This window comes from Thalassophryne amazonica, chromosome 10 (genome assembly GCF_902500255.1).
Source record: "Thalassophryne amazonica chromosome 10, fThaAma1.1, whole genome shotgun sequence".
Classification (NCBI taxonomy): Eukaryota; Metazoa; Chordata; class Actinopteri; order Batrachoidiformes; family Batrachoididae; genus Thalassophryne; species Thalassophryne amazonica.
In genome coordinates this window covers 100,276,863-100,293,649 of record NC_047112.1, presented here as the reverse complement: position 1 = coordinate 100,293,649, position 16,787 = coordinate 100,276,863, and the positions used below count along the sequence as shown (strand labels likewise).

The 16,787-nt window shown below is 41.2% G+C and overlaps 1 protein-coding gene across 1 annotated transcript in view; it reads right to left on the bottom strand.

Annotated features, from left to right (window-relative positions):
- LOC117518171 (E3 ubiquitin-protein ligase HERC2-like) overlaps positions 1–16,787 on the bottom strand; it is a 248,382-nt gene that overhangs the window by 57,126 nt on the left and 174,469 nt on the right. Inside the window, exons 65-75 of the mRNA XM_034179230.1 lie at positions 13,882–14,035; positions 13,605–13,712; positions 13,397–13,528; positions 6,760–6,918; positions 6,522–6,640; positions 3,704–3,829; positions 3,429–3,584; positions 3,017–3,331; positions 2,684–2,898; positions 2,373–2,550; positions 2,016–2,177 (exon numbers count right to left, since the gene is read on the bottom strand). Coding sequence (XP_034035121.1) covers positions 2,016–2,177; positions 2,373–2,550; positions 2,684–2,898; positions 3,017–3,331; positions 3,429–3,584; positions 3,704–3,829; positions 6,522–6,640; positions 6,760–6,918; positions 13,397–13,528; positions 13,605–13,712; positions 13,882–14,035 — 1,824 coding nt within the window. The remainder of the gene's footprint in view (positions 1–2,015; positions 2,178–2,372; positions 2,551–2,683; positions 2,899–3,016; positions 3,332–3,428; positions 3,585–3,703; positions 3,830–6,521; positions 6,641–6,759; positions 6,919–13,396; positions 13,529–13,604; positions 13,713–13,881; positions 14,036–16,787) is intronic.

The window sequence follows — 16,787 nt, the reverse complement described above, 5'->3', positions numbered from 1 at the left end:
TTTTATATTGAACAGCATGGTATTTCAGTTTGAAAGCATCTATATTATGCCAAGTGGCCTCTGTGTGTGTGTGCGTGTGCATGGCTTTGTTCACACAAAAACCGGGGAGAGCTAACAACATTTTCCATTTGACATTTTCCATTTGACATGCTTATGTATTTTGGGTCAAGGATGAACACAACGAAAATGAAAATTTGATAGACAAATATTTTTAGCAGAAATTAGCAATTTTAGCTAACCAATAAACATTGGTAAACCATGGGAGTTTGGGGTTTTGAGGTTTTAAATGTCATTGTGCTTTATATTAGTTTAATAGTGTTGTTAGTGTTACTGATTTGTGTTTTTGCATCTCAATTTGTTTAGTCAGTTTAGATAAGTCTCATGTTACTATTACCATGAGTGACTTAAGTTTCGTGTTGGTACCATGAATGAAATGTTTAGTGGTTTTAATGTCTTCAGCCACTGCCTTTGTTTATCAAATTGAAACCACCTGCTTACAGCAGCTGTGCGCACATGTTGCTAGCTACTTTCTGGACTCACGCCATTCCAGCAGGGGGTGGCAAGTTATCTTTATATTAAAAGCATGAGTGTGGTGAGTGATTTTAAGCTCAATGTAAGTACATAATGTAAACACATTACAAATATATGGATGACGCATGAAAGTGAAAATACTTATTTCCATCATGGTCCATTTAAAAATCAAAAGTAGAGATAAAATAATAATAGTGCACATGATAACAAGAACGTAAAAAAAAAAAAAAAACCATTAAGACAGTAAATTAACATTAAAAAGTTATATGACCAATGGAAAATGCAAGGGTGGAGTTCTTCTTGTTACAATTGTTGAGGTCTAAGGTTAGAAAAACATTCTGGACTCACATGCCATTCTAACTCATTATACAAGCTTTGCTTAATTTATTACCACCCTTACCACAAAAATGTCAGCTACCTATTTTAAAAACACTACCCAATCTAGAGCCCATGGATCCCCACGGGCCACATGCTACTTATTTATTAATTTCACAGTCTCCAAGACCTAGAATGTCCTGCTCTTGTTCTACAGCAGTTGGCATCCAGCGTAACAGTACATTACTGCCACTTTTTTCTCCAAAATGTAAACTGCAGTGCCTCTTTGAGATTACTATACAGCAGCAGCTTGTCACACGTGTAGATTGTGCCATCTTGAGGCCATATATGAGAATGCTACATTCATTTATATATAAATTGCTTCAGAATGTAAGTTGGTAAATCAGAAAAGTACGTAAACAACAAAACAAAAGCAAACAAATAAATGTGATTTTTAGTCCATAAAATACAGTAATTGTGTTCAGTAATTGAATCTATTTATTCTAACTTGTCATATACACAATAGACAGATGCATTGATGACCGAACAAATGGACACAAATATGAAGAAAATCCACTCCAATATCCTCCTTCTTCCATTCAGCACCATGAGATAAAAACAAACAGATGAAACAGCTCAACAGTTAGTTGTCCAATTACTACGGCACTCTAAATGTGAGAAATAAAATGCCCTCAAAATAAAGCTGACTGTTTAGTTTTTACCTCTTAATTACTGTGGACTGTGGTAGGGCAGTACAGTAGCATAGTGGTTAGCACTGTTGTCTCACAGCAAGAAGGTCATGGGATTGATTTCCACCTGTGGCCTTTCTGTGTGGAGTTTGCATGTTCTCCCCGTGTTTGTGTGGGTTTCTTCCGGGTGCTCTGGCTTCCTCCCACATCAAAAGACATGCAGGTTAGGTGGATTAGAACCTTTAAATTGTCCATAGGTGTGCATGCGGGTATGAATGTGTTTGTTTGTCTATATTTGACCCTATGACAGACTGGCGTTCTGTCCAAGGTGTACCCCGCCTCATGCTGTGTGACTGCTGGGATAGGCTCCAGCCTCCCGTGACCCTTAATCATAGTAATTGGTTGAAGATGAGTGAGTGAGTGTGAGACTGTGGTATGCAGCTAAAGATAAACCCTTATTTGAGCACCAATCTGTCTTACCTTCATGGGTACTTTACAGCCATCACTGCCTCCTCTACCCAATTTACCGTAGTCCCCATCTCCCCACGACCAAACCATGTCATCATCTGTGAGACACAGAGTTTGGGCATCTCCACTGCCGCAGGCTACGTCGATGACCCTGTGACCTTGTAGTGCATCCACCTAATGACCAACACAAAAACTAGTTTTACCATACACTGCACTGATGCATGTCATTGAAAAATTTGGGGTTATAATCATATCGCATATGTAGTAGCAAAGGGCCAGAACAACAAAAAAAAATAACAATACTTGAAGTGCACTCTATGTATTCAGTAGAGATTTGGACTTATGAAATCAAGCTAAATGCTTGCTGACCAGCTTGGGTTTGAGCTGATCTTCACTGTCTCCGTGCCCCAGTCTGCCATAGCGACCTTTGCCCCAGGTGAAGAGCTCGCCACTAGCTGTGATGCAGGCACTGTGTGCCCCTCCAGCAGCTATGTCCACCACTTCCACTCCCCTCAGGGACTCAATTACACGAGGACGGTCACAGGGGCTGAAGTCATGAGGAAACAATTACTTCCAAAACATTACCCTTGCCAACAAATTTACTTTACATTTGTACTGACAGTGTATTACGAAGTAAAAATTCATATGTGTACAATGTTTTTAAGTGATTCAACATTAACCTTCTGTTCCCGTGGCCAAGTTTTCCATCCTCAGCCTCTCCCCATGAATAAACTTCTCCTTCAGAGGAGAGTGCCAGGCAGTGCTTTCCTCCAGAATTCACAGCCACCTTCCTGATAAACACATGCTGGATGGACTCCAACAGAGTGGGTGTGGACACAGATTCTGTGCCGCCAATGCCCAATCTGCCGCCAGCACCATATCCTGTAGCATACAGCTGAGAGCCAAGAAATAATGAATTCAACAAACTTCATTTTCATGTTTCTTAATAAGCCACTTCGTTCACATTGATGATCAATACACCTGCTACGTGTGCACTAAACCTTGGGACAGACCTTTCCATCAGCAGTGACAGCAAACAGAGTCTGCTCCCCTCCAATAAGCTGGACAGGACGCAGTGTAGCCAGGGCTTCAGTGGGGGTGGGCACTTTGACCTTTGCCCCCTCAATGCCTCCTAGCTGACCTCTGTGGTTGTGGCCCCACCCATAGATTGTCCCACTGCCCCCAGCTGAGAGGGTCCAGTCATCTGGTCGCCGGTTCATCCACTGTACAAGCTGCTCATCGTGTTCACGCTTGAATAAGTCATGACTCTCATGCAGGCTGCTCATGCTCTCATGATCAGCCATGAGTTCACGAATTTTCTTTGAGACCTTCAAAGGGTTAGGAATAATGGAGGAAAAAGGATGAACAACAGACAAGGGCCAAAAACTGAATACAGACATGGAATATACAGCAATGCTCACATACCTCATCCAGGAAAGTTCTGGGTAGAGCTGTTCTCTTGTCTAGAGCGACAGCCACTCTGGAGGCCATGCAGTATCGGCGGAACCACGCCCATTTATGGGTCTCAGCACAGCACGGTAAGGTGTCAAGTTCAAGATCACAGGCGAGAGCAACCAAAACCTGTAGGAAATGTGTACATTAGTCCGTAACAGAACGGTGGATTTAGAGGTCGCAAAATCTGAAAGACACTCTCAGGGTTTATTACGGTCTTACTGTGGGGCTAAAGACAGAGCACATACCTTGAAAAATGGACTATGAAGGAGTTGCTTCCCTCCCCTGACCACAGGATCCTCATACTCATACTGCCTCTGCAGAGCCTCTGGCAACCCTTTCACCAGCGCAGCCAGAGCACTACCAGTGAAACTCTGAGGGGGGAAAAAGGCAGGGAAGAAACTGAAATCAATAAAACAGTCATAAATCATGTGAAAAATATTCAAAATAAAAACAATACAAGACACACAGTCCTCCACAAGAGAAAATCCTCTGCACTCTGGCAGGCAATGCAGGTCACTTAGTAAGAAAACAACCACACACTTCCAGCCTGTTGTATTCTTCAACTGTAAACAGGGTCCAAAAGTTTGGAACAGAGCTGAAATGGATCAATACAACATTTATCTGAAGAAGGTTGTGCATTTCTCCAAGATATGAACCAAAATAAATCCAAGGTCATTAGGAGAGTCAAGCCATGTGACATCACCGGAGGCCTCCAGTGGCTGGGCAGATAGCTGCTACCCCAAAGCCTCCTTTTCCTTGCTCAACAATCCTCACAATGTCAGCATGTCTGAGAGCTGCTGTTGCCTCCACTGTTGTTGCTGGTCTCCATTTGCGTCCAGCAACCAACATTTGAGCATTTTCCCAGATCACCCGATCTTTGGATTTGTTCAGTGTTATCTGAAGTCGCATTTTAGTGCACTTGATCTCTTCTGTGAGGCTGGTGAGAGGCAGCTTGAGGACACTGTCTAAGTTGTACAATTTAAACAAACTACTGTGTCAGTAAAAGAAAAACGTCTAACAAATAATAATAAAGTCTTTATTGTTGTTGTAGATATACATACAATGAAATTTGTCTTCTGAATTTAACCCATCCTAACTAGACACAATCCAACCACTAGGAGCAGTGGACAACCAGAGTCTGGCACCCGGGACCAACTCCAGATGTAGAGACACTGCCTTGGTCAGGGGCAGAGAATGGACCAGACACTAAATAACTATGTTTTTGATTGTGGGAGGAAACGGGAGTGCCCGGAGAAAACCCACACAGACACGGGGAGAACATGCAAATTCCACACAAGGGCAGAAAATGATCCCACAACCTTCTTGCTGTGAGGCACTAGTGCTAACCACTAAAGCCCCTTTCACACCAGGCTTGCATATAAATGCGTTGTGATGCATATGAAGTACGCTGGAAAAATGCACAGCTTTTGGCGTAATCTCGGTGTAGGCTGTGTGTGTTTGCATTCCTAGTCTTGCTTTCAGTTCCTTACTGCCATCTATGTAGTCCTCACACTATTTTTCTGTCCCCGTCCTCCTGCTCCTGTGGAAACGTCTTCCCACTGGAGATCTGTCCGTGGGGACTGGATGTGGATATGTCCTCTGAATGTGGAAGCCGCCTTCTTCTTCTTCTTCTTGTGGTTTTGAAGCTTCACTGCCAGAAAAGTCCAGCTTCACTGCCAGAAAAGTCCAGCTGGATGAATAAAATCTAGCAATCCAGGTATGTACTGATAAAAGGATTTTTCGCCGTTGGCATGTAGAATTGCAGAGGCTTGGTGTACAGTAGTAGCACAGTATTGTGTAGATTTACAAACAGTTGAGGAGTGTTGTGTAGACTTGCTTAAAAACTGCGTACTTTCTGCATCCAGTGCTCTGCGCAGAAAAAAGTAAATGTCTAATTTTTGGCATCCTCGTCACGTACCGCTCAGAATACTGCTGTGTAGTGGAGCAAAAACTCAGCACAGAGCTGCATAACTCAGTGCAGACTGTACGCCGAAATACGCCATTCTACATGGGCCCTGGTGTGAAAGGGGCTTAAGCCACCGTGCCACTTTTCAAGTACATAGTATTTTTCAAGTTTTTCAAGTATTTTTCAAGTACATAGTACACTATGTACTTGAAAAATTTGGACAATACATTGATTTACTTTTCAATGTCACATGGAAGTTTATACTGCCTGCCAGTTGATGGAAGTGAAGCATCAATAATCTTCAGGATATGTATAAGAGGAACCCAACAAATATCCTCCCTCCTGGGCCAACTATAAGTCAGATATCTGTTGGGTCCCATTCAGTTGAATGGGAAAGTGTTTCCAAACTTTTGACTGGTAGTGCATGGAAACGTATATCCACAACTTTATGTGCTGGACTGGGTTTGTTTGTTTTTTGGGGGAAATCAGTTAAAGTAAACTGGAAAGCAAAAAGAAAATTATATCCACATGCACGAACAGGTTAAAATTAAAATGCTATAAATTGCACCACTTTATACAGCGCACATCTATATATTAAAAGCGAAGTGATCTCTGTGTACGTGTATACCTGCGTGCCTGCACCTTCGATCATGGAGAAACTGGGGAAAACTGACATTTTCTGTTTGGTATACTTATGGACTTTGGGTGAAGGATGAACATCGCGAAAATGGAAAATTGATATTACTAATACCTTTTGGAGAAATCAGAGATATTAGGTTAAAAAAAAAAAAAAAAAAAAACAGTGACCAATGGACATTGATATCACCATTAATCAGCTCCTGGTAACCAGACAAGTTCTGAACAAAGGAAATATCTCAACCTTGCCAGTTGTAAACCACGACGTCAACTAAATGTGTCAAATAATAAATACAATTATTCACAAAACGTAACCGTTTTAATTTCTTACACTTTCAGTTAAAATCATGATAGAAATTTTACATAATTTATTACCACCCTTGAAAAATGTCAGCTACCTATTTTATAAACACCATCCAATCTAGAACCTGTGGATCACCGACGGGAAATGCGCCAGCGCAGCCTATATCAGTAATTCAGTGTGTACCACAAATGTATGTGCGAATTCAGACAGGACTGACCATAGAGCGAGCTTCGCCTTCACTGTCCCCCAGCAGCCTGTTTATGTTAATGGACTGGCCATATTCTGTAGTCAGAAGCTTTCGTAATCTCTGCAAAGCCCACATTCTGTGTCCAGCAGCTGAAAAAGAAAAACAGGGAACTCACTGTAAACAGAAATGTATGAAATGCACTTCAGACAACAAGCACTGAATTTTGCCTTTGACATTCTGGTATGATGAAGTCCTAACACGGTCATACCAAGTGCACTAAGCTGAGCACAAGCAGCAAGGGAAGCTGCTAGACGAGGGACGATGCTCCTGTTGGAGGCAAAATTGAGCCTAAAGTCCAGCAAACAGGTGACCAAGTCCATTGAGGGGCAGGACAAGATACAACGATCAGACAACAAGTCTTTGGGACCTGAAAAAAGACACAACAAAGGTTCATTGTCAAAAACTGTGGGCATTTGAATATGCAGCAGTTTAGGGATATGATATTGATTTTTGCACAAACATCACCTGTAAAACCTGTTTAAAGTGTAGGTGACACCAAAAAATGTGCACAAATAATCACTAAAAATGATGAAATGTTGATATTTAAAAAAAATCCTAAACAATAAATGTTGATAAGTGTGCAGGTGAGGGATAAACAACAGCTGTCTGAAGCCTGCGCTCTTTTTCAGCCCTCAGCCGCGGCCATATTGTTGCTACGTCATCACTGGAACGCCATCTGCTGATAAAAGCCCAAATCAATTGTAAACAGGGTGAAGGTCGAGCTGTTTTCGGTCGATTTTTTTATTTTTATTTTTTTTAAGTCCAGCATGAACGTGTGTCTGAATAAGCTGTGGGGGACACAGCTTTATCATTAGCCTTATTTAGATGACAATGAGGGAGAGGAAACTTGGAGGAAAACCTTCAGTCTGACAACAGTGATGATATTGGCAGAGTTCAGAACACAGAATGGTCATTATAAAATAAATAAATAATGCAGGCGATTTCGGCAGGAGATGATACTTTTTTGCCAGCTCTTTGGTCTAATCAACTGATTAAAAAAATAGTTTTGGTGATGGTGTGGATTTTTTTTATTTATGAAAAAGCTACATTCAAATCTGAAGAATGTCATGATGGACTGACAATATCAGCTATTTTTAAATACATATTGTTTCCTTCTTCAATAGCATAACACATTATTAAATATTAAAACCATTCGCACAAGGAGAAAATAATATACTCTTACCTGTCCATTTCAGTGAGATCCTCTTCATTTTGATGAAAACGTGTGAAAATAATTTAATCTGTTGTCCTGGCAGAAGAAAAGTCCACGATGGTTCGCGTCTCTGCTGTACTGATCCGTGACCGACACCGTCTGCTGCAGGTGTAATCTGTTCATTGCGTCTGGAGCTGATGGTTCGAGTCTCTGCTGTGAATGGATCCTCTTGTGGCACAGCCAGCCGCTTTGCGCTTCAAGTTGAAAGACTCATAGCTCGGTCAAGCTCATGGAGTAATCAGACGCACCTGGGACCGCTCTCCTGACAAAAACACTGAACTCCCCAATGAGAAATTGCAGGCTAAGTTTTGAGTGGAACATACACTCAGTGAGTGGGAAGAGACTGACGAGGGGTCAAAAAAAAAAAAAAAAACACCTAAAAATCAAGATAAAGGCAGCTCAGTGAAGAAAGCTAAGTCTAACACTAGCAATGCAGATGAGTGGCGTGCTAGCAGCGACACAGAAGAAGCACCAAGGGTTGAAACGAGTATGAACTCAAGTGTTTTGATAACAGTGATTAAAGCTGATCGCACTGAGGGAAATGACTCGCTGCGGCAAGAAAGCAACCAATCAAGGCAAGAAATTAACGTTAAACTAAATAACTTCATGACGGAAATTCAGAGGCTATCCAGCTGCGTTAATGAAGTGGAGGCCAGAGTGGGGCGAATGGAGGACTGGGCAGCAGAGGTAAATGAGATTCTCTCCTCCTCTGTCACGCAACAGAAGATTTTACAAGCCAAAGTGACGGAACTGGAATCCAGATCCAGGAGAAATAATATTCGCATCTTTGGAGTGGCAGAGGGGGAGGAGGAAAGTTCAGTGGCTCATTTCATTACTGCTCTCCTTAAACGGGAGCTACGGCTGCTGCAGGACTTAGAGCTGAAAACTCAACGGGCTCACCACTCCCTAATGTGGAAACCTCTACCTGAAGATCCACCAAGGCCCATTATTATCAAATTCCAGGAGTTCACAACTAAGGAATTGGTACTGAGGGAGGGGCAAAATACTGCACAACAACCACGTGATCTACTTTGACCACGACTACAAGGTTGAGACTGTCAAAAACGCAGGGAGTACAACACAATCAAGAGAGCTTTGAAGGAGAAAGCAATACGTTCCCAAACATGAGGATCCACTGGGACACTGGAGACAAGACATACAGCAGAGCGGAGGCGGGATGGCAAGAGTTACAACAACGGGGATATAAAGTGGATAAGCCACGGGTGAGGGAGAGAGTCTAATCCGGCTCTGAGTCTTTCGAAACTTCTCGGCTGGGAATGAAGACAAGACCGCCAAGGGTATAACTCCTCTCCAGCACAGAGAACAAGAGAGAAACAGCGGGAGTTCCAGAGGGAGATCACAGAGGAGAGCGCCTGAGTTTCTTATTTGAGGGTGTCTCCGTGGTCGTTTGTCGGCTGTGGCGAGCACTGGTAATCCGTTATAATAACACACACACAGACACACACACACACACACACACATATATATAAAATATACACATATAATATAACATGGAGGACATCTCGGAGTGAAGGTCGTCTCTCTGTGATCTTGCGGTTTTGTGTAGGATCTGAGACCTCGTGGGGTGAAATGACTGCCAGCTGCCCTTCAATCCAATTTTGACCCATTATGTGTCTACCATCAGGATGAGTGATCCCAAGCATGTTATACTTAGGTTGTTGGACTTATAGGATGGTGAAAGTTCTTATGGCAGAATTAATAACCATCTCTAATCGCGGGCTCTGTCTAAACAGAGGATTACACCTTGACCTTCCAACTGGATCACTCAGGGGGAAAAGGATTTCTCCCTCCTTTTTCGGAAATCTTGTGTTTCTTTTGTATAATAGTCATTGATGTTATTGTTCTGTGTTCTACCCTGGGGGAGACCTACATTAAACAGCTTGTGTTTAGATGTGATGTATATGACAAAGTCAGATAGCTTAAAGATAACATCCATGAATGTAAATGTCCAAGGAAATCCAATTAAGAGAAGTAAAGTGTTGGCAAAGTTAAAAAAAAAGAAAAAAAGATAAATGATAATGCTCCAGGAAACGCATTTGTCTAAAGAAGAACATAATAAGCTGAAGAGGTTTGGATTTTTAAATTCTTTTTATAGCTCTTATAAAAATAGTAGGAGAAGAGGAGAAGCCATTATGGTGTCTAGTAAGTCCCTTCGGCTGCTCCCTTGTTTGCACTTGGGGTCGCCACAGCAAATCCAAGGTGGATCTGCATGTTGAATTGGCACACGTTTTACGCCGGATGCCCTTCCTGACGCAACTCCACATTACATGGAGAAATGTGGCAGGGGTGGGATTTGAACCCGGAACCTTCTGAACTGAAACCAAGTGCATTAACCACTTGGCCACCACCTAATTCTTTGAATTTTGATTTGATTAAGGAAGAAAGAGATAAGGAAGGCAGGTACATTTTAGTCAATGGAAAACTGGATAATGTCTTGGTTACATTTGCTAGTATCTATGTTCCTCCAGAAAGTGACAGAAAATTCCTATAACCCAACTTTTTGACAAAATTCTCATATACAACCCCTGGCAAAAATTATGGAATCACCGGCCTCGGAGGATGTTCATTCAGTTGTTTAATTTTGTAGAAAAAAAGCAGATCACAGACATGACACAAAACTAAAGTCATTTCAAATGGCAACTTTCTGGCTTTAAGAAACACTATAAGAAATCAGGAAAGTCAATAACGGTTACTTTTTTAGACCAAGCAGAGGGAAAAAAATATGGACTCACTCAATTCTGAGGAAAAAATTATAGACTCACCCTGTAAATTATCATCCCCAAAACTAACACCTGCATCAAATCAGATCTGCTCGTTAGACTGCATCTAAAAAGGAGTGATCACATGTTGGAGAGCTGTTGCACCAAGTGGACTGACATGAATCATGGCTTCAACACGAGAGATGTCAATTGAAACAAAGGAGAGGATTATCAAACTCTTAAAAGAGGGTAAATCATCACGCAATGTTGCAAAAGATGTTGGTTGTTCACAGTCAGCTGTGTCTAAACTCTGGACCAAATACAAACAACATGGGAAGGTTGTTAAAGGCAAACATACTGGTAGATCAAGGAAGACATCAAAGCGTCAAGACAGAAAACTTAAAGCAATATGTCTCAAAAGTCGAAAATGCACAACAAAACAAATGAGGAACGAATGGGAGGAAACTGGAGTCAACATCTGTGACCGAACTGTAAGAAACCACCTAAAGGAAATGGGATTTACATACAGAAAAGCTAAAGAAAGCCATCATTAACACCTAAACAGAAAAAAACAAGGTTACAATGGGCTAAGGAAAAGTAATTGTGGACTGTGGATGACTGGATGAAAGTCATATTCAGTGATGAATCTCTAATCTGCATTGGCCAAGGTGATGATGCAGGAACTTTTGTTTGGTGCCGTTCCAATGAGATTTATAAAGATGACTGCCTGAAGAGAACATGTAAATTTCCACAGTCATTGATGATATGGGGTTGCATGTCAGGTAAAGGGACTGGGGAGATGGCTGTCATTACATCATCAATAAATGCACAAGTTTACGTTGATATTTTGGACACTTTTCTTATCCCATCAATTGAAAGGATGTTTGGGGATGATGAAATCATTTTTCAAGATGATAATGCATCTTGCCATAGAGTGAAAACTGTGAAAACATTCCTTGCAAAAAGACACATAGGGTCAATGTCATGGCCTGCAAATAGTCCGGATCTTAATCCAATTGAAAATCTTTGGTGGAAGTTGAAGAAAATGGTCCATGACAAGGCTCCAACCTGCAAAGCTGATCTGGCAACAGCAATCAGAGAAAGTTGGAGCCAGATTGATGAAGAGTACTGTTTGTCACTCATTAAGTCCATGCCTCAGAGACTGCAAGCTGTTATAAAAGCCAGAGGTGGTGCAACAAAATACTAGTGATGTGTTGGAGCGTTTTTTTGTTTTTCATGATTCCATAATTTTTTCCTCAGAATTGAGTGATTCCATATTTTTATCCCTCTGCTTGGTCTAAAAAAGTAACCGTTACTGACTGCCACAATTTTTTTTTCCTGATTTCTTATAGTGTTTCTTAAAGCCAGAAAGTTGCCATTTGAAATGACTTTAGTTTTGTGTCATGTCTGTGATCTGCTTTTTTTCTACAAAATTAAACAACTGAATGAACATCCTCCGAGGCCAGTGATTCCATAATTTTTGCCAGGGGTTGTAGCCGACGCGGTGCGGCGGCACAGGAAAAACACCTCCGTGTTGATAACCATTTGTAAAATCCAGGCGGCTTTTGATGGCTTTCAGTGGAGTGAGTATATGAGAAATTGTTTAACAGCAGGACATGTTCCAACTTGTCCTTAAGGCTTTCAACAGAGGTGTTTTTCCTGTGGCGGAGCGTCGCAATCCGCCCGCACGTCTTTCATTAAAAAAATCTCCTTTAACAGTGGAATATCCGGATAAAATGCTGAAACCGACTTCTTCTGAAACGTCTCTGTTCTCTCACGACGTCCTGGATCAATAGAGCCTGAAATGTGGAGGTTTTCAGCTTGAACAGGCTGACGACGGCGGCTGAGAGCGCTGAGCAACGTCTCGCACCGTGGGAAGTCCTTAAAGCGACAGAATCACCTCAAAATCTCTCATCAGCCGTTAAAATTTTCACTGAAAACCAGCTTAATTTTTCGAACCGTGTCCACTTCGATGTGTCTCACAGGTTTAGAAAAAATTTTGATCAAACAACGCGCCAGTCTCTCAGCAACTTCTCAGACAAAGGAATTCCGACGAGGGGCTGGACGACTCCTCCCACAAGGAGTGCTCACAGGCGAATGACGTCACCGACAGGCGTGGAAAAACTCACGCATGCGCACGAGGGTTCAAGCATGTCTGACGTAAAAACATATGAATGAAATCCATATAGTTTTTGAAAAAAATAAAAAGGACCATTACTTTATTGACAGCCCTCGTATATACTTGTCTTGGCTGGCAACTGGAATTCACTCCTGAATTATTCCTTGGACACAACAAGCAAAAGCTGTTTCTTAATATAAGGATGCTTAAATTCCAAATATAAGCATGACAGACAAATGACATATTGGATGTTGTTCGACGTGGTCTGGACAGAGAAACAGTCAGAAGGACACAAATTGCTGACCTGAAGCAGCATGGAGTGAACAGTGGACTTATTCAGGAAGCCCTGTGAACATTACAGCATGTGGTACAATATAAGGACTATAGAATTCCATAAATGAGTAAGATGGACAAATAAACATGCAATGGACAAAATACTGGATGTTATTTGACACAGTTTGGGCAAAACAATCAGATGGACATGGATTATTGGGTCACAGCGTTGGAAACAGTACAACAAAAATGTGAATCCTATCTGATCTTGTGTTGCTGCTTTTTTAAATCAACACATTTTGGGATTTTTGTGCATTGTTGTAGTGTACTTTTAATATTGGCATTCATTATTTTATTATTGGAGTTTATTTTGTTTTATGCTTTGATTCATGGGAAACCCTATATAAATAGTCAATAATCACAACAGCAGCAGCATGATTTTTTGGTATACATGTTGCACTGCTGTGCAAGTTGTAGTTTTTCCAAAATTTGTAAAAACATGGTATATGAAATGGCTCACCAGCAGCAGGCATAATGGGGTACACAGTGAAGCGCCAGCCCCAGCCGTTGACTGAGCCATCACTAGTGAATTTCCATTTGAGCTCATCTCCTGGGATCCTCAATTCACTGGACCAATCTGACCACTCCCGACCTGAAATACAGAAGTGACATGCTTCAACATTAATTTCTGGTTCATTGTTTAGGTTTAATGGTTCAATTCTCATCACCTGATCTAACAGATACGATCCTGTTAGCCCCATCCATGACTGTCAGTGGGTCGTGGCGTCTCTCTGTGGAAGACTGCCGATCAAACTCTATCCTCAGACCTTCAGCACCTACCAAAATAAGGGCAGGTTTTGTCTGTTCACATTCAAGAGAGCAGTCACTGAAGTCCAACAAAACCCTGAAATATCAACTTTAAAGTTTCAATGACTATATAATGCCTACAACTTTAAGTGAAGGCGAATAATCAAGCGAAAGGTTTGTGCAGCAGTGTAATATTACCCGGGATCTTAACAGTGCCACTGGTGGAAGTGTCATCTGTGTATGGGTGGCTGCTCTCAACAACAACTGGTTGAGATGACAGACGGCCGCTCTGTGAATCTGTGGCAACGTCCTCCAACTCAGTGACACACAACTCAAGCAGCATATCTGCAACCTGCAAACCAATGTGACAAGAAATGGAAAAAAATTATAAAAGCCTATGAAGCGTTAAGGGCCTTTCACACAGAGCGTGTAAACGTGTTGCACATCACTTTAAAACCCATTATTTTCAATGAAAAGTGTCACAGTGCAATGTGGCAAAAACTGAGCTTGCACGACACTCCACCATAAGCGAGAACTGCCGCTTGTCGTCAGACTGCTGCGGTCAAAGTTCAACCTAATCCAACTTTTACCACTACACGTTGTGACATAGCTTCATGCGTCAAATAGTAACAAGGCATCAGGCCAAACACAGAAGAGGACAGAGTGCAGAAATGTGTGCCAGAGGAACATCAGAACTGCTCATTTATACAGTGGGTTTTTTTTCTACCTCAAGATTATTTTCTGATTGCTGTACACTTTGAAGCTGGAAAAAAAAATTCTTAAATTGGAAAGCTTGTAATCAAAATATTAAGTAATAAAAAGAGAGATTCTTTATAAAGCTTTGTCCATCTGTAAATTAAAACCGTTGCTGTTGTTTCAGATAAGATGGATTCTTGATTAACATGATAATGAACCTTGGACATTTAGTTTTAGACATTAAACAGCATGAAAAGAAATGTGTAAGATTATAAGTCTGGTAGATTCATTCATTGATATCTACATTTCAACTAGAAAAAAAGACACCATATATAAATATAAGTATTTATTATAAACACAACAGGAGATGATGTAACAATGACTGCAGTGTGTGTATCTGGATTTACAAGGTTCTCTGCACAGGAATTGTTGAAATGTTCCTGATATGGGACAACAGTGCAGCAGATAACAGAATATTTACAGAGGAATCATGCAAATGATGACAGACACACCAAATTCAGCACAAATACACCTTAGACATTACTCTTGAAAAAAACGATTGGCCATTTGAATGTTCAGTTGGCTGCCAGGTAGGGGTCAATTGAAGAATTACACAGGGGTCAAAATTAAAAGATGCTCCAATCATATTGAAAACTATACCATATTATTTGTCTGATCACAAAGATTTCAAAAAAGTATAGTTTGGACTATCAGTGACTGAATGTTTTGGAGTTATGGGGTAAAAACAGCAAGAATTGTGACATAGGTCAATTTCAGTTTGTACAGAGCTCAAAAGTTAAAGTTACTCTAATTTTGGTTAAAAGTGATGCAATTTATTGGTTGAGTTAATAGGGTTTGAAAAAGGAAATGTTTGCACCATGTGTCATGCTTAGTGACCATGTTATGGGTTAAGATATGTCACATGTCATAGAATCCAAAGGTAGTCAACATTGTTTGACCTTTGCAGACCAAACATTCAACACAGTCAAAACTATCCCAAATATTAATCCTATTAGCTCAACCAATAATTTGCACCATATTTGACCAAAAATAGAGCAACTTTCGACCCCTGTACAAACTGAAATTGACCTTTGTCACCATTCTTGCTGTTTTAAAAGAAAACAGTGGAGATGATCGTGGACTTCAGGAAAGCCACAGCCCCCCCACCCCCCTCACCAACAGCCCCATCACCACTGTGGACTGTCACCGCTTCCTCGGCACCACCATCACCCAGGACCTCAAGTGGGAGTCAACCATCAGCTCCCTCATCAAGAAGGCCCAGCAGAGGATGTACTTCCTGCAGCAGCTGAAGATGGCCAAGCTGCCTGTCCAGCTGATGGTGCAGTTCTACACGGCCATCATCGAGTCCATCCTCTGCTCCTCCATCACGGTGTGGTACGCCGGGGCCACAGCCAGGGACAGACACAGACTGCAGCACATTGTAGCCTCTGCTGAGAAGGTGATCGGCTGTAGCCTTCCATCTCTCCACGACCTGCACATCTCCAGGACTCTGGGCCGAGCAGGTTGGATCACAGCTGACCCTTCTCACCCTGCACATGGTCTATTCGAACCACTCCCCTCGGGCAGGAGGCTACGGTCCATCCGGACCAGAACCTCCCGCCATAAGAACAGTTTCTTCCCCTCTGCCGTTAGACTCATGAACACCTCATAACTCAGTCACCTTAACCTTAACTCTGTCACTTTATCATTTTATCACAGGTCACTTTAGACAAATGTACTTTGGTTTTTAATTGCATTCCTCCCACTGCACTGTTTTTCTGTCGCACACAGCCTTTCATATTTTATCTTATTTTAGCACATATTTTATATTTTATCTTAGCATTTTATATGGCTTTCTGCTTAATGTTGCACCATTATATCAAAGCAAATTCCTAGTCCGTGAATCCTGTTCATTGGCAATGGCAATAAACTTCTTCTGATTAACCCCATAACATTCATTCACAGACAGTCCAAACTATACTTTTTTGGAATCTTTATCCCCAGACAAATAATGTGGTGTAGTTTTCAATATGATTGGAGCATCTTTTAATTTTGACCCCTGTGAAATTCTTCAATTGACCCCTACCTGGGCATCTATTGAAATTTCAAATGGCCAATCAGTTTTTTCAAAAGAGTAAAGTCTAAGAAGTATTTGTCCCAAATTTATTGCTTCTATCACCATTTGCAGGATTGTTTCAGTTATCTGCTGCACTACAAGTGAAGAAATATATTTCTTAAAATTTCTTAAAGAAACAGCACTGTGCTATTTTCTTTAAGGTCTGATTATAGATAGACTTTTTTAATTGTTATATAGACTTGAGAATGTTCTTGTAGTCACAACAGTAACACATAATAAAAAACACTATTGTGTAGATTTATTTGGCAAAAGTAAAAATAGACCAAATAAT